Here is a 25,727-nt window from a genome sequence, read left to right on the forward strand (position 1 = left end):
CTCTGACCAGAGTTGGGGGTAACAGAGCCAGGGGTGGGAACGCGTACAGAGGACCCGGAGGTCAATCGTGTACGAGTGCGTCCCCACCTAACAGTGCGTTTCAATCGTGCATTAAAGAGAACAGCTGTCATTGAGCATTTTTTCTTTATGCAAACAGATTTACCCACAGCGGACTCACGATCCTTGGATGTGGAGTCCAGTCTGCATAGAGTGGTGCACCTCTGGACAGTAGTTCTGTCCCGAGGTGCATCACTCCCGGTACCTGTGTCGCTCTCAGAGAGAGGAGACGTCTGCCGCTCCAAGGGATAAGTTTGTGTGCCAGTGTGTGTGACTGGAGACAACGCAACCTCCCCTGGCGGTTCATACACGATATCGTCTTGTCTGTCCTCACGAGGACATGGTGTCCTCTGAGAGAAGGCAGGAAGCATTTTAGGGTGGGGAACACCGCTAAGAGCTCCGGGTGATTTACGTGCGCCCGCTGGAGGTCTCTGCTCTAGAGACCTCTCACCGGGTGACCTTCGTAAATACCCTATCAGCCTGTCTGACGTGCGTCTGTGGTGACCACCTTCCGTGAAAGGACAGCACCCGTAGGCGCGTCCCGCACTAGAAAAGTCGGGTGTAGTGCCACTACGCATTACATAATAACCAATACTCTCCACACTTCGTGGCACGCGGGGTATAGTTTTATTATGAGACCCATTTTGAGCGGGTGCTTTACGAGGACATTTGTCTGCGTAATCTGACTCTGCTCGGCGGGCATTATAGATAAAACCCTTCTTTCTAGGAGAGAGAGAACCTCTCTCTCCAGAATGTAGGTTGACTTTCTCTGGGCTTGTGAAAACAGAAAAAGTTTTCGAGAAGCCCAGGCAGATGTCGTGAGTATCTCCTGCTGTATGCTCCTTAGAGCCAGCTGAGATGTCACCCTTACAGCTCCAGTCGGCACTGCGCATGCGTGTGACGGTGGTGCCCTTAAAGCCCTAGCCGGCACTGCGCGTGCGCGTGGCGGTTGTGCCTTCACAGACCCGTCAATAATCCGCCTTTTGAGAGATGCCGTAGCTGCTCTCAAAAGGGGAAGAATTGGCGGGCTGTTTATTGGTTTTATTGATTTTCTTTTCATTTTTTTGAGCTGCGCCCTCGGCCTGAAGCCTAGATGCGTCAGCGGCAAATGTTTTATGACAGAGGAATCAATCAACGTGTGACATGTGTTTGTGCGGACTTGAGGATGGTGTTTAGGCATCTCTCGAGGCGGCAGGAACACATTCACGGAGGGGAGAAGGAGGGGCTGTCATGCCGCTCGCTTCTTCTTCCTCGACTGCTGGCCGAAATTCTGGGTTGGCTGAGCCTGAGCTGCACCTGGAACCGGAGATTTTCTCGGCCAACTTGCCCTTGTCTCCAGCCTGGGCTGGGGACTCGGGTGGGCTGCGACCTCTGCTTGTCCGGTGCTTTAAACCGGGCAGAGTTCGCTTGGGTGAAGGACTGCTGCTGCGAGAGCAGCGGCTGGACCCTTCGAGGGAGGCAGAGGTGGAGTGCCTCGTCCTCCTTCTTCTTCGTCTCACACCTCCTTTGCATGGAGGCGAGAGCGGAGCCTAAAATTCCCTCGGGAACGATGGGCATATTCAGCACATTTTCCCTTTCTCGGTCAGGGAGTTTGGTGAGGTTGAGCCATCTCGCTCTTTCCTGCACCACCATGATCCCCATTACTTTGCCCGTGGCCTGGACGGCGCAGCGCTGGACACGGAGGCAAATGTCCGTGACCGCTGCCATCTCGTCCAGAGTGGCTGCTCCCGGGCTACCCGACAGGTCCTCGCAGAGCTATTAGCAGCGAGGACACGTTCAGGGCCCTGGCGGACAGCGCTGCAGCTTTATAGGACTTTGCCTTTGCTGGCAGCGTGGGGTTCCTGCTCGGTGAGGGGCCCGCCACCAGCGGTTACATGGGCGGTATGCGGAGCAGGCCGAGCCTCTCCATTCCATCGCAGTCCAGGGAGGAGGCACCCTGGATTGGGACCTTGTTGCTGAAGGGCCGGTCTCTCCACGAGACCGACACTTCATCCAACATTTCTGGAAAAACCGGGAGGAGTTGCCTCCCTTTGCCCGCTGTTTGGGGAAGATGCTTCCCCTCGTAGCCGGACCTGGAGGTCTCCTTGGCCATTTCAGGCCACGGAACATTGAGTCTGACCGCAGCGCGTTTGCACACGGCCTGCAGGTCCATGCTCAGACCGGGCGAAGCTGGTGTGCTGTCGCCCGGGAGAGCAGCCCTCGCTCCAGGCTTTGCAGCCTGGGCCGATGACATGAAGGTGTCCTCTTCTTGTTCATCTGACTCGGACAGGAGGAACGCCAGGGCATCCTCCTCATCGTCCTCCTCATAATCCAACTCGAGGACATCCTCCGAAGGTGAGACCATGGTGAGGTCTAACCGGGAGCCCCAGCTTGGTAAAGCGCGGGAATCCGTTCCCGCGTGTCTTGTCGTCACCGGGTCCCGGCCTGCCAGGGCGCGGGATTCCGGTTCTGAGGCCATCGCTGATAATGAGCCCCAGACCGACACGGAGAGGGGTTCGCTCTCTGTGGCGGACGCCCCCGTGTCTTGACTGCCGGCCGGCGGGTCTGTGGACATGGGGGGGTCCTGTTCCGACAGGCTAGCTTGTCTCGCTAGCTGTCGGCGGAGGCTCTTGACTGTGAAGCGGACACAATGTCCGCATGAGCCGGGATTGTCGATAGCGCCTCGGGCGTGTTCCAGCCCGAGGCAGGACGAGCAGACCTGGTGTGTGTCTGTGCCCGAGATCTTCAACCCGCAGCCGCAGAGTCGAGCCACCGAGTCCCTGACTCCTCTGGTGTGAGGGAGAGGGGCGTCCATCTTTGTCGCCTCGTGGCGTGGAGAGGGCCCGCTCTCGACAGGTGAGACGGGAAAAAAGGTATTACCACCTTGTCCTTAATCCGGAGAAAAAGGACGGTGTGGGTCTTTTATTCCCGGAGAATACTGACTGGTGTGGCAGTATGCTCCTTTTTTAATCCTTTTCCCCTCCGTGGGGAAGAGAAAAGAAAAACGTCCTCGCTACCGTGGTGTCGGTAGAGAGGGAGCGAGCTAGCAACAGGTGTGCTGCTAGCTTGAAAAAATCGGACCTACCTTACTTTCACGTAGATAAGGGCGAGGTCGATTTTTAAGTACTAACGGCGTTAGTACTACCGTCTTCCTGCGAAGCAGAAGGAGTAGCCGGCTAGCGTCTGTCGACCGAAATGGTATTTTGGGTTCAGTCTGTGGACAGTGAAGCTTGCCCGGCTACTGTGAGATGTGCTCTGAAGCGAGAAGAGGTGTTTGAATGACGCATGCGTTGTGGCGCAAGCTACTTATAGGGGGTGATTTCCCCTGACGCTGACGTCAAGATCACCAGCCAATCAGGATTGGCGTAATGAGATTGATGCTTCTGTTTGCTCCGCGATGAGGGGCATCCCATAGTGAGACATCAAACGGAGTGTTATGAATGAGAACCAGGGGTGTTTGTGTGCTCATGCAACAACGCACACTTTGGGATAGAGAGATGTATCGGAAAGTTACACTCTGCCGAGCTATGGCAAAAAAGGCTCCAAACAAAGTATGGAGAGGGTTTAGAGCAGGGGCGTCCACACTTTTTTCACAGAGGGCCGCATACAGAAAAATATACAAAGGGCTGGGCCCCTCACTAGAGGTATATTGCCTCATAAGTTAAATTATAAGTTAGCAAAATCAATCAAATGTAGGTAAATGATGCTTGTGAGTGTTGGCAGCTCATCCCTTAAAACAGAAGCCTCCGATTGCTTATAATAAGGAGAAATAGGAAGGGTGTATTTCAAGCTTGTTATGTAAATAAATCATTGGGCTTTTTTCTTATCAACTAAGATATGTTAGAAAATGTTTCCAACTTTAATTGACAGAATTTATTTGAAAAGTGGTCTTATTAACACATGAATACTATTGTGTAATATATTTTTACATTTTTATTTAAGAAGTACAATAAAAGACAAGCACAAGTTTAATGTATGGGCCATATTCCATTATACTTTTTTAATTTGCTGAGGGCCGATTTAAAATGGTCCGCGGGCCACATTTGGCCCCCTGGCCGTAGTTTGGACACCCCTGGTTTAGAGTAGGTGTAGAGGAGCAATGGCATCCTCCAGTGCCTTAGGAACAGATATATTGTAGTGTAAATTACTCATTTTTTATTGTAAAGCTCATTAGCTCCTAACTATTTTGTAAGTTTGTAGTTTATGAAATGTCTGACTAATTGCAGATGAGTAACACTATTTATACATGTGCTTAACAGCCACTTGCCACTGATTTGTTTCAATTCCTCACATTGACACTGAGCACTGATGCCCCGTTATCAGGATTACCTGGGGTTTGTTGGGGGATCCGATCAATGCTGCAGGTGGAGGGGAGGCAGAACTGGATCCCTGAAAACAAGGGAGTGGTGTGGATATTCAGAAAAGTGCCCAAACATAAAGTACAATCTATCCACATTACACATGACTACACACAAAGGGGATCCAGAGAGTAACTGCGCAGTAGGATGTATAGCAAATCAATAACAAGGAAGAAACTAAGACACTGTGCCTAGGCCATTTTGGAAAGGGTGCAATTAAGTTATCAGTAATCATTCAATTACTACCTTTTTATCTTTGATTATTAACTGAGATTACACATCTCTGACGTTTTTTGTATACCAGTGTCAAGGCCTGTAATTTAGGTTGGTGTGCAAAGGTCAACAAACATCACCTGCGTTGGCTTCAGGATCCTGCCCCGAACATGGGTTTACCATGAACCTGAAACTGCTACACTCTTACAAGATTATCAAATACAGAAATGAGAAAATCATTGCAACGACCCCTTTTAATCAAATGAAAGCTGACTCCCTTCGAGGTCTAGTGAAAAAAACTGTTTTTAAATGCTTTTGTCTGAATGTCTTTCATTTTTGTAAAGCACCTTGAATTGCCTTGTGTTGAAAGGTGCTATATAAATAAACTTGCCTTGCCTAGTGTACTTCCTTTGTTACAGTGATACATGTATAATACCAGTCCTGTCTGGGTGGAGACTTTTGCTTGAAAATAAAGAAACTGTTCAAGTTCAATTAAATATGACTGATATCTTCCTAGATAACAATATGTAACATTAAGACGTTTGTGATTTAAATTGAGTAAGAATGTTTCATTCGTTTTTTATTGATTTAATATTCAAAATGACAGCTATTAAATGTGTAATTGTAAATATTCCACCCAATCTCAACAACTTAATCCCTCTGTTTTCTGATTTTATTCATTTTATCAGGAAAACAAATCTGTTAAAAAAGCTTGCTATTGAAACAATTGCTCATCTTTTCAACCTTTTTTCACAGTGCTTCAGAAATGGAAAGATTATGATCCTGATATCAAGTATTTCTTAACCTTGTCGTTAGTGCATGATGCTGCAAAGGGTCACATCCCTGTTACACTCTCCACAAGCTATACCACATTGACAATAAATGAAAGTACATGAATACATAAAACAATCCAAACATATATGCAAACTGCAGTAAAACAGTTCATTTTTCCTGCATGCCATTTAGGTTATACTGTAGGCTTACTTAAAAAGGCTTTTTAATCAAATAACAGTATATATTGTATTATAATAAACACAAGTCCAGCCAGCCTGTGTAATTCTCTCTGCAAAATCTAACATCAATAAAGAAAAAAAGATGGTAATTATATGCCAATATATTTCACTGCATGACTGAATCCAGAACCCGTTAATATTTGGATTATATCTTATGAATACATATTATGTCACTGCAACACAGGGTTAATTATGTGCTACAATTTTTCCATTTAAAAGTTAAATATGGATGGGATCCATGGAGGAAAAGGTGGTGCGTTTGATGCTGCTGAAATTGACAAAATGAATACAACAATTCAACCTAATTAACTGTGCATCCCTTTAAAAAACTTTCAGATTCAGTCAATTTAACAAACTTTGCTCTGCACATATTCAATTCAAAACAACACACGGGAAAATCCTTTCGTCTTGCAGCTCACTGATGTTCGGCTGAGAGACTCTTTCTGTTCCAGCGCACTTTATTAGAGCACAGACTTCAGAGGGCGATTTCATATAAAGCCCATTAATTAGACAGATAACACAGATGTATCTTGCAATTTCTCTGACTTTTCAGCTGTTCGTTGCTGGTAACAGAATTGTCCGTATTCTCTGGCATGTAAGTTCCTTTCCTTTCACTGAATATTCAAACAAAACAATGAGTAGAACCAAATAATTACAATGAGGCACTGTATATGAAATGTCAAAAATATTGAGGCCATCTGTCATGCACCATTATATTCATCATTCAGTGTAACACGTGTCAAAAAACAGCCACATGTTGTACACCCATTTCAGGAAGCAACACAGTTTAACATGTCATTACACTTATGTCCCAACATAACATTCTCAGTCTTTGATTCCTGAGAATTGAGATGACGTCTTACAGTACAAAGTACAATATCATCTCTTAACAAGGCCTGTTTGTCAGATTATCAGACACATTTTATTTGTTGTCTATTTTTAAAAACAAATGTTTCCTTTTAATGATCCTCCATGAAAGATGTGTGTATATATGGCGTGTGTTTGGTACCAAGTGTATGTGCATGTAACATGAGGTTATGTGAAGAAAGGCTACAGACAATAACTTCACTGGTTTGTAATTTTTTAGCATGACATACAAATATTTTAAGTATCTTTCTATTTTCTATTAACAGTGCAGTCTTCTTTGAGCCCCCTTATGGTCATGGTGAAATGTTGTTTAGAGGACTACTTTTGCGTAACCTCACAATTTGCATTCTCTCGCAATACTTTTGTGTTCCCTCACAAACATTTTTTCTTACATTCCTTCTGATCCATATGTCTTTTTTCCCTAAGCTGCTCCCAGTAAAAGTCCCTATGATCAGCTGATTGAGTTTTACTCTGGGCATTAGGCTAAATGAATTTCTTAATCACAGTTCTAATATGAGGAATGTATTATTGTTACTATACGGTAATGTGATTTGAGCTAACTTTCCCTTTAAATGTATCAACCTTGTTGGTCATAGGGAACAGGAAGCAGCGGACATGGCCAATAAGTATGGTGGAATAATTTCTGCAAGAGAACACAAAACATTTCTGGGGCGAGAAATATGGCGAGGTAATTCACTTCTCAAATGTTTTCCTCCATTAGCCATTGGGGGCTCCGTAGAATTCACGCTCACTCTAGGGTTGTGCAAAAAGCATTTCACAGCATCGTTTTTTCGAGTCCATCCAACAGCTCACATAGTAAACAGTTTGTCCTTATAGTTATATGATAACTGCGAAGATTCACTTCACTCCAATCTAGAGTGACAATAAACAGAGTACCTTGTATTAATTTAGCCATCTTTTCCGTAGTCTATAACAGAGCTTCGATAGAGTCTCTTAAAATAGATGTGTCAAATGTCTTTGATGTAATAAAATGATTAAACATTTAGTAGTGTATCCAATGATTAAAAAGGCAGTACTGTTCTGGAAGATAATTCACATCAGTGGTGACAACAGCTTCAGCAAAGTTCATACTGCTTTTGATAAATGTTTGTGAATCAATGTTGTTCAGTAAACACCCACAAAGGGTTCATCCTTTTCTTGCAGTATGGTGCAATCCATGAAACATTTTTTTTAAGCTACCAATGCAGTCTGTTGCTGAAATAATACTGCAGGTTTGAGGAAGTCTTTGCTTTGAATGCCATTGCTCACATGACATTTCAATCTGTACGTTGCTCTACAGTGAACTAGCAGGAACAAACTGTGAGCGATAAATATACATTGGGCTGCATTTTGTCTGCTGAGAATGAGGTATGAGCTCACAGAGTGAGGGACACGTATGTAATTTCCGCACTGTTGTAGTCGTATCTCCTGCTCCAGAGTTCCACGCTGGCACTCCTGTGCATTGATTCTCTTCTTTGTCCCCTCCTCTGCCACCTGCACCACAGAAAGGCCTCCTCCCTTGAGGAACTCTCTGTAGTATCTGGGGTTTCTTCCTCCACAAGTTCCCCACAATCCTGGAATATAGCCACACAGTCCATTGTTTCAGCAATCATATCATCTGGCTCACTGTGTGTCAGGTCCACTGAGGGTAGGTCTTCAAGGTCTGGCAGTGATGGATCTGTATCTGATGGAAGATCATCTGGGGTTGGACTTGAGGGTACAAAGTCCATTTCCAGCGATGCATCATGAGACACTGAACTAGGAGGTGATATTGTGACAGTGACCTGTGGTAGTAGGACTCCATGTACTTCTGGGGGATCATCCCGAGGCATGAGAGCTAGGCGATACTCCATTGCTGGATCCAAACAGATAGATTCTGTAGATGATGTAGGATCCACTGCAGGGTCAACAGTGGGTAGTGGTGAACCTGGATAATCTGATTGGTAGATAGGATCTACATCCTCTGTATCATATAGATAGTCAACACTCAGGTTAAAAGGCTCTGGTTCAGGATCCATGAACACTGAGTCAAGATCATCTTGATCTAGGGAAGTCAGCATTACTAAGTCAAAGTGGACCAGATCGGCATGAAATATAGGGGTGGTATCAAGGGGTTCAGGAAGGGGTGGCCAATCTGAGTCTTGAGACTCTGGGTCAGTGTCGGGTAGAGTATCTACTGAAGTGGAAGCAAAGGTTGAGACCGATGTCATTTGCTCGGGGGGAGGGTCAGAAATATAATCGGGAAAGGTGATAATGGGATCTGGATTTGTGTCACTGTCAGTTGGACTTGCAGGAGAATCTTTGTCGGGGTACTCTGACACCACAATGGATGGATATATAATGTCAGTTGCTAAATGTAATTCTGTAACAGTCTCGAGATCAAGTGTGGATGCATCACAGACCAATAATGGGTCTTGACCAATGGGATCAGATGGGAACACCATGGGTATATCTGAAGGTTGTGATTCTAATTCTGCTGGGTCTGCAGGATCTGGGTCATCTGATCCTGAATATGGCAAAGACACAGCAGCAGAGTCTTGATACACCGGATCTGGCTTTTCACCAGAGAAAGGATCGGGAGACTCTGAATCTGACATGCTGTCATAACCACGTTCTTCAGGTGGAGAAACAGTTACTACAGGAACTGGATATGGCAGCTGTATTTGATCCCTTTCAATAAGTACTGAGTCTGGGCATTTGGTGTCATTAGGTATAGAAGTATCTGAACGGGACTCCTTGGCTGGGCCTAAGTTTATCAGCTGCAGAGTGACTAGAACTGGATCCTGAGGGCTCTCAAGATCTGCTTCTGGAGGAATTGGCACTGTACCATGAGTGGTGACTGGCTCAACAATGACCACATCAGATGAAGTCACAATTGTATGGGCTGGTAACTCTGTTTCAAGATTGGCTAGAGAGGGCAGAGCAGTCAACTCAAATACATTTGGTTCGGCTGCTCTAACAGAGCCTGAAAGTATTGGATTCAAAGAAAGTGGTATGGCACTCTCCACATACATTGACTGTGGACAGGCCAGAATGCTTGGGTCCATAGAGAGCTGTTTTGGCAGACGACGGGCCCCTTTCTTCTCTTCCTTCTCTTCTGGACAATTGACAGCTGCATCTGCAGTGCTTTGGCGGACAAGGACCTTGCTTCTGGCCTGTGTCCCCACAGACACTTTAGATATCTGTGGTTTCTTCTCTTTAGCTGCCCCAGTGCCTGCATGTGCTGCAGAGGTTCCAACTCCCCCTGCCCCTGAGCCCTTCCCTGCCCCAGCACCTACTCCTGTCCCGGGGCCTATATCTGCTCCTACCCCTGCCCCCGCCCTGGGTCCTGTCCCTGTTCCAACCCGTCCTCCTAAACCTGCCCCAGCTCCAGCAGCCATGTTACCACCTTGGGGAGACCATGTGTTGTAATGCTGTGTGAAAGTGTTGAAGTTACTGTTGAAAGCACGAAGCTCTACACAGAGGTCCCTTCTCAGATCAGCTAGCTCTCTACGCATGGCAGAGACCTCTTCTTTCCACTGCATGCTTATAGCTGCAGCCAGAGAAGCAGACTCTTTGATACTGGCCTGGATTGCTTTTGGTGATGGTCGTTCTGGGGCACTAGATCTGTGGGATCTGAAGAGGCTTGGAGAAACAGGTGGTCCCGACACAGGTTTGGCTCCTGCCCCCATGTTATCTTCTTTGTAAAGTCTGTCTCTTCTGATGGGGCAGCCTAGATCATCATGATCCAAAGGGGCCGCTTCTGCCAAATCCTCATGTACACTGTCCTGGTCAGGCAAACAAGAGTCTTCCTGAACATAATTTCTGTCTGGAAGACAAATATAAATACGTATCTGTAATATGGCCACAGGTGTGAGCAGCTGGAGAGAATGTGCTTTTTATTGCCACAAAGCAGTAACATCAAATCATGCACTGAATGCCATGAGTCAAAACAAGATAATAGCAGAAAGTGCTAATCTTATGATTATTGCCCCAATTCACCCATCTGTATGCTGTAGACGTGTATTGAGGAATTTGTATACACATCATTTTTTATGAATCTGTAATATCGTTTAACATTTCAAACCCAGTGTAACACTGGGAAAGTATTCCCATTTTGACTCATTTTCGTTAATGGTTACACTGCCTTCTCAACCTCTAATTGTAGCATGCATTCTGCACATCTTTTCAATGCACAAAGCTAAAACTCCAAGCTCCCAGAACATATCACAGAGAATACACATTATTTTTTCAGAAATGAGGTGGGAACAATCCTTGCATGCTCGTCTGTTTCAGTCGAGGTAAAGAAATGTGAACTTTGTGCAATGAAAAGAGGCAAAGATGAGCAAAGCTTTCTAACCATATCCCATCAGTCATAGGTATAGTATGAACCCTATTGAAAAAATCAGGTCCAGTTTGACAGATTGATGTCCAAAATTGTGGCAAGATCTACCACATTTCAAACACTGTTTCCTAAAAAAAGGAAAGATATTTGAGTTTACTGAGAAAGCAGTGTAAGCAAACATTTATAGGTATGAAGAATTGATCATAAGCACAGCTCCAGATGGCCACACCTCTAACCCTCCCTATTATAGTCCAGCTAATGTTGTTAGTTCATGAATCTACTGTGGAAAGAGGTGGAACCCCCTCAGACTTCTCATCCGGATACTTTCTTCTTTTCTTCCCACATTCTTCATCACAAGGACATATCATTTCCTCTGTGAATCCAGCAATGCAGTAATTGTTGAAACCACCATCAGCTTACAATTTGTAATCGAGGATCAGTATCAGAAATGTATGCACGTCTCAGCTCATTAGGTTCGGATTGATTGTAGCAAGTTTGCAAAGGTGATCTATGTGACTAACCAGTGTGACAGTTGAGTTATCAGTATAATCATTGTCTCTATTAACTGATCTATTATTCGGGTCTGGACTTAATGAATGTGCAATTCTTTAAAGTGATTGCATTGTGAGTAAACATGAGCTTTGCAATAAGACACAATTTGTGTGAAGTGAACAATCCAGGGATGCAGAATATTCACAGTTTATGCTGCAATAAGCGTTAAACTGGGTTTACAAGTACAACAATGCATACTTTGCAGACAGCAATTTCAGATGTATTTGTTCTTTTGCAAAAAAGTTTTGAGTACGTTCAGAAATGGCACCCTGTGGCACCATAAAGAAAGTGAAATATCCAAAATGAAAAAGCAGTCATGTCTTTATAAAGACCTGACTTCAACTTCAGACAATTTCCATTTGTGATTTTCAATAGGGTTCATAGCTTTACTCTCTGATGCATCCAATGGATGAGCAGATGAAGCACTGTATCCAAAATACAGTAGGATGAACTAGCACAGCTCACAAGTGGTAGCTACAATAAACTTACGTCCATCAAAACAATGGAAACATAGAAGAGTGATTCATGCAAGATGTAAAGCTGTTTGGCAGCACAACCAGTTTGCACTAACTGCTTTGTATTCATCCAATTACACATGTTAATGACAAATGTAAGCTTTTGGTGTCAATTTGTTCAAACAAAAATACCGACATTCAGGATTTCACACATTGTATTCTGCAAAATAAGTCCAGATTTCCTTACCTGTGGTAGCCCTGATGGTGGAGGCGACGCTGGACGCCATGGGGGGGATGCAGTCATCATCCTGGGAGTAGCCGGCCTGGATGGCTCGCAGGTAGCTGTGACTCCGAGTTCTGAAGCAGCCGGGCAGATCCAATGCCTCCATGGCCTGGGATTCAACCTCACTGAACACCGACTCGCACACTGATTCAAACTGGCCGTTTATTTCTGTCTCACTCACCTGTGAGAAACCAAATCTGTGAGCATGCTGTCCTAATTGTTAATCCAGAGAGTACATTTTAATAAATGTATGATCTAAGAATAATAAAAAAAATGGCTTGTTTCTCTGAATCCAACACTTGCATGTGGTAATATAAGTCTCAAATGTTCCTGGAAATGGATCTTTCATATTTGCACACTGGGAGATAACCTGGGGGCTGATTGCTTATTCTGTAATAGATAACAACATCAATCATGGTCATACTGTGTCAGAGAGTTTGCTGTAAAAGACCTGTTGTTAATGTCGACCAGAAGTATTCCTGTTTCAGATTGAATGATGTATTGAGTAATGGTTCTGAGAAAGTCAAGTATTACAGATAAACATCTTGTTCTATTGGGATCTTGAATTTGTAAGAGTTTAGTTGAGGCTTTTAACTCTGAACCAATCAATAAACCTCTCTTTTAAGAGGGAGATTAATATCTCAACAACCCCTGTAGGCGTCGTTTAATCCATCCAGATAAACAGTGTGGAATGAACTGTCAAATCAAATAAGTGTAATAAGTCAAATGAAGCTCGAAAAAAAGAAGCCACGGGTTTTGAAAAACAATAACTAAATGGTTTACAATTGAAGATTTGCACTGAGAATAATAACTATGTTTTATGACTTAACTAATTTCCCTGTGGGCTCCATGGGATCTCCTCAGGGTCCCTCGGCTTCTCCCGAGTAAGAAGTACTTTCACAGTTCACTTATTGAAAGGGTGCAGACTCACCTGGCTCACTTGGCTAACACAGCTAGCCTGGCTGAGGGTGCTGACTGCCCGCATGTAGCTCTGGTTCCTGGAGCGAAACTTGGGAGAGTTGTAGTTGGCAGAGGGATCCAGGGCAATGCTTGGGTGCATGTCCCTGGTGGCTTGCAAGTGGTAGCTCTGACTGAACAGAGAGAGAGAAGAAAAGGCAAGAAAGGAGTGGGACTACATCCATGATGACTACTTCCTAAGCAAGTCAATTAAACATAATTGAACTTATAATCAAAGCAGATTGCCAAGTGACTACAGGTTTAACATGATGACAAAACCAATAATGTGTTATCAAGGGAAGGGGCCTTCTCCAGGTAACCTGAACTTACGAGGGAGACTGGTAATGACCTTGTGTCTCCCGAGAGGGAGTCATTTTCTCATTTTCTCTCCCCCACTACATTGATGTTTTCACCAGTGTTCTTACAAAGGCAGTTCGATTTCTGTTGTGCTGAAACGTTCAATCAATGCTTGGAAATGAGGGAAATGCAAATCAGGAGCTAGTTAGTGAGCAAGCACTTCAGAGAGCACCCGGTGTCAGCCGGGTCAATTAAATGTGCTACACCAGCAGTGCAAGGGATGTTCAGAAACCCAAGTGTGGTTTGAAATCTGCTGGAAGGAAATAGAAACACATGGAAGAAAAATGCGCTTTGAGTAAACTAGAGAATACTCTAGTTCATTGCATTAGTAATACCAAATTGAGGTCTTCTCCGCCAGATCCATTTCTAATGGCAGGCAGGGATGAGTAAGCAGTTTCTGTGCTTTTCATAGAGATAAACATTGGGGTTTAGCAGCGAGGAAAATGTGTGATTAAAAGTCCCCCAATCCATCTTGTCCTGCTGAAGCAAGGCTGTGTGTGTTTGCAAAGTAATATCAACCTTCTACACGTCCAAAGGCATCCTAGAGAAGAAACATCCAGAGGAAAAGTCTGAATGAAGTGGTAAAAGCAAATAAGCTATACATGGTGTTATGTATAGCAATGAATCAGATCATATCTATCATGTGTTTAACAGAGCCTTGTGCTTTGCCAGTATGAGCACATTGCCCTAGGTGACCTCTCATTGACTGGTCTTGAGTGTTTGCTCTGTGAGGCGGCCATATTGGGTATGTCAGCAGGGCAGCGAGCCAGCTGGCTCTGGTGTCTGACCACTGCAACACAGCAGCAACAGAGAGCGAGGAGAGGGGGGGTGCTGGGCCTGTATTCACCTTAAGTCTGCCGCAAAATTGGTGATGTAGTTACGCATGTCACTGTTGATTTTATCCAGGCGGAAAGAGCTGTGGTAGAGAAGAAAACAGAGTTACTGGGTCCCACAAGTGGGAGTTGGATGGATATGACGTCACTGGGCAAAGGTCCAATGGAACTGGCTCTGTATGGGATTTGAGGTGGATTAAATGTTTGCTTGGGAGTCCTGCAAACATTAGGGTGAATATGACCAACCTCAAGAAATGTTAAGAGTGAGAGGATGATTCTGTTATATTACGTTGGCAGAAAGAATCGCCTGCTCAAGGCAATATGCCATAAATTAAACATGTAGGCTACATACACAAGTGGCGATATGAAGTGTGTATTATGAGTTTTGTCTCATAATTTTCTGCACACAAAATACAATTACACCACATCATAAAACTTGATTATTTCCCGTGTGACTAATTAGATTTGCTTAAGTGGGCCAAATGAGAATTAGAAATACCTACCTAACATCCTTCCCTGAGCAATGAAACCTAGTCAAGCTTTAAAGCTGATCAGATATAAGTGCACCGCCTGACGCATAACGGAGGCTTCCTACATCCATCCCGGCCTGTAGAGATGTCTATTATCTTCAGTTGATTGAAGGGAGGCTTTCTTTGAAAAAAGCATTGGCCCTTTATCAAATCATGCCAGAGCAGATTTCCTCTAATGTCTCTGATTGGTTCTAATGTACTTCCATTGTTGGCCAATATTAAGGCATGGGATGATGGATATCTCACACTTCCTGCCTTTCCTGCAGCTGAAAGCAAGGAATTTGATTGATAGAACAGAAAGAACTAGGACAAAGGACAATCTGAAAAAGAACACAGCAGGAGAGAAGATTTGGCATAAAGTGTTAACATACAGTATGTACTCACGTCTCACATATGTGAGGAAAAGGGAAGGAAACCTGGGGGGAATGTGACTGCTAGACCAGAAATAAGTAGATATGGTTCCGTCTTGACACACAAAAGGCACTCTATGGAGAACAACTACATTTTCACACCAGGGAATACATGAGAAGTCGATAAGTTCAATAATACACAACAGTAGCATACTCACTGTGTGTGTTTTACAGGCCTATAAAACACACACAATTGTTTGTATTAAAGATCAATACAGCAGTTGATAAATGGGATATCAGGTAGCAGGATCTTTGACATAGTATAAAGTGTTCTATTCATAGCGCAGGCAAAAAGGTGTTAAGAAAAAACCTATGCAAAAACCTATGCAGCACAGCCACAAATCAATGGATTGGAATTTTTGACCTTGAGATCTGAGGGAAAAATGCTTATATACAGTATACCCAATTTTAACTGAATGAGTAATTACATTATGAGGATTTATCGGATTATCGGAAGAGTTGCCAGTGTTAACTATGATTAAGTATGGTGCCTAGAGAAGCTAATCATGGATGTGCAAACAAATGGGTGTTATTTACCAAAATTACGAAAATGGATGGGATTGATTGGCTTGTGGTGTTGAAGTTATTTAAAGAGGAGTGAAGTTGCCAGAGATTAATACATGTGATTCTGTTCATGTGTGTCAATGCAACGTGTCAATCAATTCCTATCATCGTTAAATAGTCTTTAAGCATCTTTCGGTTCTACTTTAGCAACGAATACAAAGCTGATTCATATTCAATTCATCACAGCTGTCAGCTCTGCAGCCTACAGGACCCCAGGGTGAGGATGTAATGGAAGGGGAGGGGGGGGGGGGGTGTAACTGATTATTCATTAAAATAATCATTGACATCTAACTTTCCTTCCAGTGCACAGGCTGTTCCAGCTCAGCGGCCCCCGTGGCTGGGAGGTATTCTTTATTGGTGAGACGAGACAAAGAGGCAATCCTGTCAACAATGAGAGTGACAGAGAGCTCCAAAGAGGTAAAGATGGAGGAAGGTGACACAACCTGACAGCCTGTTCTCACTTTAACATGATTTGCTTCAGGGAGCAGATGCTGTCAAATTTGTGTTTGGTCCATCTGACTGCCCCTGTGGGACATTACATTGCTAAAAGAGCAGAGGAAGTTGAACCTCTGTCTGGTATCCAATCTAATTCCATCCCAACAAACCCAATGAACATAACACCATGAGAGCTCTGTCAGGTGGCATCTGTGGGGCCTTTTATGTGTGGATTTAAAACGGTAACAGGTATTGATGACACAACAACAGTGCCAAGAAAAATAGAAGACAATAGTCAACCTTCTAGAGGTTGCTCTGCAGAAGTTCTAATATACATGTTCAACAGGACAGGACTTATTGTTGGCTATGTCCAAATTCAATCTAGGGCTGCTCAATGTATTGTTTCTTTTTATATTCAGCGACATGGTAACTTATCCAATAAACAAACACGTGGCAAAAGATTGAGATATAATGCTCAAGGACTATTTGAGTTAGTTAAAAGAGAGTATGAGTATAAATTGCACTTTTCACTTTTTATTTTACTGGATGAGTGGGGTTATAATTATATTACATTCGAGATTCCAACATGAGACCAAGAAATTAACTAGCACCAAAAAAAATAAAAACCATATAAGGAAAAACAAAAAAAAAGATATGAAAAAAAAGATAAATATAACAGAACAACGTTAATAAAAGCTTAGTCATTAAGTTATATTTCATCAAACAAACAAATTAATGAACAAAATAATTTTCAATGCAAATAATTATGTTTTGAATAATTGGTGCCTTCTGTGTTTAGTTTATCTTCAATTTGTTCAATAAATGAATGTTTGAAATAATTTCCTTTAATTTATTTATTTACAAAGCATTTAGTCGTATAACCCTAGAGTATTTATTGCTTTTTCATGAAAAGTGTTTCGTTTCCTGTCCCTGTTGAGGTTATTTGTTATGAAATGATTATAAAGCAGACAGTTTTGCAAACATGAGTGTGCCGGGTGCCATTTTGCGTAAGCTGATTTATGAGAATCAAAGTTAAAATATGTTTTCAGCTAAAACAGTATTCTACATAAATCACTGTACTGCAACAACATGTATTCTAACATAGAGACACTGTTACATTTGTTCTTATGAATAACACAACATTAATACAGTATCGACTATTATCCAACAACCGCACTGGTTTTGCATTTATATTCCAACATTAGGGTGTTAGCTGCATATACATATTTTCTCTCCACTTCTGTATCCTGTTCCTATCAACCTCCTTTGTATTCTTCTTATCCTGCTGCTCAAAATGTTTCTCTTGGGATCAATACAATGTGATCTTATCGGATCCACTAAATGAGCTTTATAAAGAGCTGTTACTAACTGAATGGAACAATTTACAGCTGAAAAAACCAACTTGTCAGTGTTCTCTTTAATGGTCTAATTGACTTTGCAGATATTTTACCCTTCTATTTCCATAGCGCAATTGTTGTGCTAATTGTTGCCCAACAAATATGCCAATACAAATGTACATCTGCCTTATCCCGGCTAATATCGATCAATATATCGACCATAGGGCTGCACCAAACCACTCTCTCATTGTTGGAATCAAAAGAAAGCAATATTTCTGAGGAGGCGCAAAATATAGAAATAATAAATCATCCATCTCCGTTCTAAGACAGGAGGAAAGATAGCACATTATGGCATTCTTATAGAGGTTTCAGGCTATAATCGTGGCTCTTCTGTCAAGCAGCAGGCCACACAGCCTGATCCATGCTGGTCAATATCTTCCTTTCAGCAGAGCCCAGCAGACTCTTGGTCTAACCACTGAGAGGGCCATTATTTAGAGGGGCCTTGGAGTACAATAACTGCAACTGATAGCTCTTCCTGCTGTTGCATCCTCATAAATCATTCACTGTTTACAGCTATTCAAAATGGATAGCCGGGGGAAGCTTTGCAAGATGTGGAAAAAGAAGCATACGTCACTGGAGCTGCCTCATACATTACTTCACACTCCCAAAGAGCTGTTAAAAAGGCTGAACGTCTGCATCCTCTGTGACAGATGTTATTATGATCCTACCTAAATCACAATCAATAAGTCTTGATTTGATTTGAATCACTCGCTTATTATGTAAGCATGCAGGGGCACTACTTTTGGCCCTTAACTGTAAAGGCTGAATATCTCTGCTGCACTGCTTCCATCGCCTGTCATCCTGCAGAGAGATGTCACAAACACTCTTCCAGAGATGCCCAACATTTAATGTGTGTTTGCGCATACATGTTTTCATCAGGGTTAACAGTGTTACCAGAGTCTGTGGGTGTTGCTTGCTGCGGATGCCAGGGAAAATGCTGATCTTTACGAGAGAATATAAACCTTTGCTGAATGGCAATGAGCATGGGGTCGGAGGCGTGAAGAGCGAGAGACGAGGACATGACAATATGAGAGGGGGAATCATCAATGTTACTCAATGTGTCTCTTGCTGTGCTTATGTGTCTGTCACAGGCCACACTCTACACTGGGGTCAGACACAAGGTCGTCTTTGCATAATGTCTACACTTTATGTCACATTATGTGCCTTTGGTGCTAAACCAGAGGCTTTGACATACTCTGGCAGTCGTGCCCCTACACTACCCCAATTTCACGTTTGAATGGATTTATATCAGATTGTTTTTTTTGTGGGTTTGCATCTAATAGTGCATTCATTTCTCCTTTTTCTCTATCTGTAGCCCAAATGTTTAATTCAAATTCTGTCTCATTTCCTTGGGACATCATCCACTAAGACCATTTTGAACCATCCAGATCTCTCAGGTCTTCTGGGACGGGTCTGCTTTCTGTCCCCAGAGTTACAACTAAATATGAAGAAGCAGCGTTCAGTTGTTATGCTCCAAATATCTGGAACAAACTCCCAGAAACCTGCAGGTCCGCTGCAACTCAAACGACTTTTAAATCCAGGCAGAAGACTTTCCTTTTTGCGGCTGCTTTTAATTGAACTAGTCATATCTCACACTGCACTGTAACTTTTATTCATGTATTTTCTATGTTTATTTTATTATCTTTGCTTTTAAATGACAGTTTTTAAATGCCATTTTATAATGAGTTTCCGCTGCATTATTTCTTATTCTTTCATTTTTGTAAAGCACTTTGAATTGCCTTGTGTTGAAAGGTGCTATATAAATAAACCTGCCTTGCCTTGCTTAAGACATGTTGATGAAATAATGATTCAACCAGCTTTAAGCCATATTTATCTAGACAGGAGCAATTCTGTTTGAAAGAAGGACACTCATTTTGTCTGTTATTTTTGATAATAGCTTTGAAATATTTCTTCCACTCCATATGATCTCAAATTGATTTGAACTGATTGGAGGGTTAACAGGTCAGGAATAAAGAGAGGGCCACAACTAATTGTATGTCTTTTCTTCAAACAGTTGCCTCTGCATGGCTCTGTTCACACATTATTCTCAAAAATAAATGCAAAACAAAAGACTGCATGTAACTGTCCTAAAATGAGAAGGAACAACAAGCTCTTCTTTGGGGCCTTTAATGCGGACCTCCACACCGAGATCAAACCTTGACTGGTAATTGGACTTAATAAACACCGCTTGCGAAGCAGAACAAAGGCAAATACAAAAGAGCAGGTCCAGAATATTTTTTGAATACTGTAAAATAGACTTGTAAATCTCGGCTGTAATTATAGTTTCCACATTATGCTATATGAACAAAAAGGATTGCGTCCCTTTGAAGAGCAAACAAAAGGGAATTTGCCTTCACGTATTCCCATCTTTTAAAAAATGTACTTTGGGTCAAGATTAAACCGCCAAGCAGGATGTCATAATTTGGTATCTCAAGTACTATAACAATACAATTCAATACCACAATACTGGGTAAATTAAGACAATAAGCATAACTTTAAAAGTTTCACTTATGAGTTCATAATTGAAAACTTAGCATTTAAAAAACTCGGACGGAAACACCCTTTCTGCTTGTGGCTGGGGTATAACCATACACTGTACTGTATATATGAAGGGGTATACCCAGCACCAAGTTAACATGAGTTCATAAAGAGATAGGATATGAGGTGCAACAGAAGGTGAGGCAAATATGGAGCAGGGGTATACGCAGACAACTATCAGGACATACAACACACAGTAAAAGCAACAGAATAGAACATTATCTGACCTATAACAGCTTGAGCACTGTAACCTGCACTGTATTATCTCTGTATCTACTATAATTGGCTTTGCTAACATACATAATAAAAAAGGTACATCATCCTATGTTTGATGGTAATGATAACACAATCATTGAAAATACTTAGGGGAAAAAGCCATTACTCAATGGTGTTTTCTACAGGTCTTTTTGGTGCAAGTACTCTATTATCCAATTTCAACCTAATCTAAGGGATGTATTAATGCTGTAATTATAGTAACTCTCCTTGTATCTCTCCTAAGCAAAAAAGCTTGTGTTCATTTCTCTGTTATATTTTCTTCAGCTTGTCTCATCATGTAATCCTCTTATGAGCGTTTTCTTCCGCCGCTGAGTTACAGTAAACAAAAGCCCTCTGTTTTCTCTGCGTTTAATAGGGCACATCCCCTGAAGAACACACTGAACACTTTCTTACCGTTAAAAGATACTGATATGAAAACACATAAAGGGATTCTAATGAGTACAGGATTCAGCTATCAAGTGCTTGACACTGTTGTAGTGGTGGAGCAAAAGCACAAGAAAACTGACAACACTGCTCGAGGGATTGCAGTAAATAAAATAACTAGAAAATGCATTTCCTGCAGAAAATACGTGCGAATGCTGTAAACTGTGAACATTTATGGCTGAATTTAGCTGAAAATGCAGAAAAAGCTGAATGTGTTATTAGCTGAATAGTAGCTGCTTTTAGCTAAAAAAAATGCAGAAAAAGCTTAATATTTCAAAGAAAAGGTTTAAAAAAAGGTATAAACAACAACATGTATAGCCTTGATGTCCTGAAATAGCTGAATAATGTAATAGTTGAATGGTTTTTGCAGCTGAAAATAGGCTGAAGGAGTTAAATATCAGATGTAAGTGCAGTGAATGCATTTTTGTGTAGTTTCGGGTTAATAATGTGGCCTTTTTGGCAGTTTAACTAAAGGTGTGCGGCTGCTACCGTGAGGAAATATCTGCCTGAAATTACAATGGGCTTCAATGGAGGAATGTTGAACGTTTTTGTCACTTCATGCCCTCAAGAGGCATTTTGTTTAATATTTTCTCTTATTTTTTCTTTTTTTTTTTCAACCTAGGAGAGGTTTTCCTACGTTTTCCATGAAAAAATATGTCTGAGCAGTGTAGGGTTTGGGAATCATGGCAAGTTTAAAACATTTTTGGGGGAGAATTTCGAGCTGTCCTGCACTCTGTTTTGAGATCAAAGCACTCTAGAATTAACGAGCTGCTGCATCCACTCTAATGTTAAAATCTGAAAAAGGCCTCTCTGCTAAGCTCCAAACTAATTCAAATATCTCAAAAAGTTTAAAAGATATCAAAATTATTTTATACAAGTTTTATAGCTGAAGGTATTATGATCATTTGAAAGTTGGAAAGAAGTGTCTGGCTGAAATTATGTGGAAGGAGATGCATTTGGCGCAAAGTGTAGGAAAAGTGGATTTGAAGGCATCTCCCATTGACTTCAATGTTAAAAAAAGAGTTTAAAAAGCTGAATATTTCAAAAAGTATGAAATATTTTTAAAAAGTTGAAGGATTCCCATCGATTCCTGAACAGGCTGAATAGTTTAATATGTGAATGGTTTCTGTAGCTGAAAATAAGCTGAAGTGATGGAGAGCCAAAGTATTGGCTGAAATAAGGGGAAGAATAAAGATTTGAAGCACAATAGTGGAATGCTGTAAACAGCATTCGCACTAATAAGTATGAAATTGCTCAAAGCTGAGAAAAGCTGTTTTCTGAAAAAAAAAAAGGCAAAATAGGAACACAGAAAGAAGCAAGTATTGGAATATTTTAAAGCCACTCTTTTTACAAATGTGTTTTTGGCTACCCTAATAGTATTATCTAAAATCTCAGGTTCCCATGTTGGATCCCTGAGGAATCCCAAACTGACAAATGGTGTAATCACATAAATATCGAGCACAGTATTTAAATATAAAAAATGCGACTTGAAATTATAAAGATGGACAATGTTCGCCTAGCACTATATACCTTAGAGGTGAAGTGAATACATAAAAAAGGACAAGAGTTAAATTACATCTTAAAGATACATGTGTTTTACCTGTGGGAGTCCAGCAGTTCCCTGGGTCTGATGATGGCTTTGACCAGGGCGTCGGGCCGCACCACCTTCTGAGGCGATGTCTTGGGGCTGGAGTCCGACTCTCCGCTCTCCTCGTCCCCCATGGCTTTAACATAGCTGCTGCTCCGCATCCGACGACAAGGGATCTCATCATCCTTCCCGCCGCCAGGGTAACCTCCCCAGTCATCCTGGGGCACCTGAGTGGCATGGGGATAGTAAAGAGTCAGTGAAATAATAGTGCAAATAGAAGTGCACGCTAAGAATTCCAAAATAAAATCACCACTATCAGTACAGTGCCACTTTCTAAACAGGAAATGCACGCAAATACAAAATAACATCGTACTGACACTTATTATATACATAATGTATATATAGATATATATATATATATATATATATATATATAAATAGGGACACCTTGTATTGTTTACTCTCAGTACAGCACCACTTTCCGAACAGGAAATGCACGCTAAGACAACATAAAATCGCACTGACACTTATTATCTATATATATATATATATATCTATATATATATATATATTTATATATATAAATACGACATCTTGTATTTTAGTTACACCCGCTAGACAACAGTGGAAGGTTCGAGAAACAACCGTGGACACAGGCCGTGGGGGGACACCCGAGACCGGGCAATGTCCCCGGTAGATACCGGGTGACATAGCCAAAATAATAATAATAATAATAAAACTAGGGAAAATAGGCACTTGTTAGGCAGGCAGAGTCCCTGTCAACTCCCGTTACATTCCTCCATGGTGTCATTTGAGCGAAAAACTTTTACGAGAACCAGGCTGGGGGGGTCAAAAGGGCTTGACCAAGGCCGACTCAAAGTGCACGGTGGGCGGACTCATCAACTCCGTGATGAGTCTCCATTGTGATTTGAAAAATTCCATCAAACGAGTCCTTCGGTGGGCGGAAAAAAAAACGTGTTCGTCAGAATCGTCACTCCCTGTACTGACAGTGGAGGTGTCCTGAGAGTGCAGCCTGCACCGGAACTGTCCTGAGAGTGGAGGTCTGCAGGCAGGCTCCCATGATATGTTTGGCCACTTTGGGGCAGAAGAAGAAGCTATAAAGACAACATTGTCATATTATCAATGTATAACATTTTTGTGGTAGACATGGTAGCAAACAGCTGCCTACATATCCAGCAGACAAGAAGAAACGTGAGAGTGCATGATGATGTAAAACCAACACTTTCCGCTATTCCTAAATGGAAATGTCTGATTATGTAGCTTCTACGTGTTTGGTGCTAAGCAGTTAGAGTTTACTGTTTTGAAATATGTTTTTTATTGTTTGTTTCTTCCTAAAGAATTAGCTGTGGATACATGGTCATAAAGGGTAGTACATCTTTAAGTACAGTATGTTTCCACCTCTGCATTGCAAAGTGCACAACGACCATGCAATCAATAATAATTTTATAAAAAGGACTGAGATTTTGAGAGGACCGTATTAATTTAAATAAACCAATTTTCACGATGAGTCAACCAACATTAAAACCATACCACTTCCATTTAAGCTTCTTATTAGTCGGCCAGGTTAAAAAAAATGCAGACTAAAAATGCTGTTGATCCGGACTGGGCTTTTAAAGAATTACTAGTAAAATACAGTTTGGAAATGGAGAAGAATAAACTATCTTTGCTCAACTTCACCTAGCTAATGCACATGGAAAACCTACCTACCTACCTACCACTAAAACAAGCCAGGCAGTTTGCATGCTGCACTTTTCATCCACTCGTTAAAGCAGGTCATTGAGTGTCCAGACATCAGCATCACCATTATCCCATTCAAAGTGAGAACAGCGTGTCTCACTAGCACCTGGAGTGCATATTTCACACCGCACACACAGCTGTCCTAAATGTGGGATGTTGAGTGACATGACGACAGACATTATCCTGCAGTGGTAAGTGGAAGTTAATGCACTTATAGATTAGTCTTTCATGCCCTGCTCAGACTGGCAATTTTGTTATTTGAAGCAGGGCACATATACATGGTATAATAGTACTGAACATTTCTGAACACACATCATGTGGAGCCAATTATGCTCTGAATCATGTTCTTGGCGTGAAAGAAAAATGGGACTCCATTATGGTACATGCCATCATACAGCCTGCTTCAACGTTATTAAACGAGCCTTTCTGTATTAGAGATGCTGGTCTGGCTTATTAAAATCTGCGGGGCTACCTTCACAAAGTTATTGTAATGAACTGATGATGATTGTTCAAGAGCTCATTTTACAACTCTCCTTTTCTCTCTCTCTTACACACTCTCTCATTTTGCAGAAGTTAAACAGTACAACATAGATGATATTTGGGAAATAACAGAAACAGAGTCAGAGTCTCAGCCTCTTCTACTAACACATAGATAATGCGACACAATGCTCAGAGACACAATGCTCCTTCTGCAGATATACAAAAGCACAAAGCTCTCGCCTCTGTTCCTCTGTTTATATTTTCCTTTAGATCAGGGGTGGGGAACCTCCGGCCCCCGGGCCGTATACGGCCCGCGAGACCATTTGGTATGGCCCTCGAGGTAATTTATAAACACACGCAAAAAAGAAAAAAAATTAAGAAATCTAGACCGCAAAATAATTAAACAAGCGAATACTTGTTTTTCCTGGCAAAGGTCATGGTCCTTGAACACAACACGAGCCTAACGTGTCATCACGTGTTATATGTCTCGTCTGACAGGGGTGCAGTTCTGACGGAGAGCACCAGAACGCCGCTCCGGGACTTTAAAAATTGCAGCACCCATAAGGAGCCGTACACATGCCGCAGTTTCTGCGTGGCTGTGTCTTTAGTTGAAGGCCCAGTGGCGATCTGTTCATCTGTAATACTGAGCATATAGTCAATAACTGTGTTGTTATTAGCATCTGGTTAGCTAGCTATGCTAACGAATATGAGAAGCTTTTTCTCCAACCAGTGAGGTAAAGGCACATCTTTAAAATAAAACCAGGTATAAAACCAGGTATAAAATACTATATGACAGTAAAAACAAGTTGTTATTAATAAACAAGAATACAGTTTAAAAGGAGTGATTTGGAAAATATTCATAAAGAAAAAGTAAATCTGCTTACAGTTCTGTTTCATCTGGGTGTTGAGAGATGTATCCATAGATCTCCAGATTGATGCTTTCAACTTCCCGGAGCATGCCCCCCCGGACCCCCCTAGAGGAGGTTAGGTCCCCCCCCCCCCACACTTAAATCATGTTTACATGGATAGGAAACTAAATACATTTGCACACATCTTGTGTCCATATATTTCTGTTTGGTG

At 42.0% G+C, this 25,727-nt stretch overlaps 1 protein-coding gene across 4 annotated transcripts in view; it reads right to left on the reverse strand.

Moving 5' to 3' along the window:
* dlgap2a (discs, large (Drosophila) homolog-associated protein 2a) overlaps window positions 1-25,727 on the reverse strand; it is a 243,718-nt gene that overhangs the window by 22,776 nt on the left and 195,215 nt on the right. For 3 of the 4 annotated variants that reach the window (XM_034111271.1, XM_034111269.1, XM_034111273.1), the window contains exons 3-7: window positions 22,422-22,636; window positions 14,263-14,331; window positions 13,033-13,192; window positions 12,066-12,282; window positions 4,366-4,425 (exon numbers count right to left, since the gene is read on the reverse strand). In XM_034111271.1, the coding sequence (XP_033967162.1) occupies window positions 4,366-4,425; window positions 12,066-12,282; window positions 13,033-13,192; window positions 14,263-14,331; window positions 22,422-22,636 (721 nt within the window). The remainder of the gene's footprint in view (window positions 1-4,365; window positions 4,426-12,065; window positions 12,283-13,032; window positions 13,193-14,262; window positions 14,332-22,421; window positions 22,637-25,727) is intronic. The other variant, XM_034111272.1, reaches the window with a different exon arrangement.

This window comes from Pseudochaenichthys georgianus, chromosome 22 (genome assembly GCF_902827115.2).
Source record: "Pseudochaenichthys georgianus chromosome 22, fPseGeo1.2, whole genome shotgun sequence".
Lineage (NCBI taxonomy): Eukaryota > Metazoa > Chordata > Actinopteri > Perciformes > Channichthyidae > Pseudochaenichthys > Pseudochaenichthys georgianus.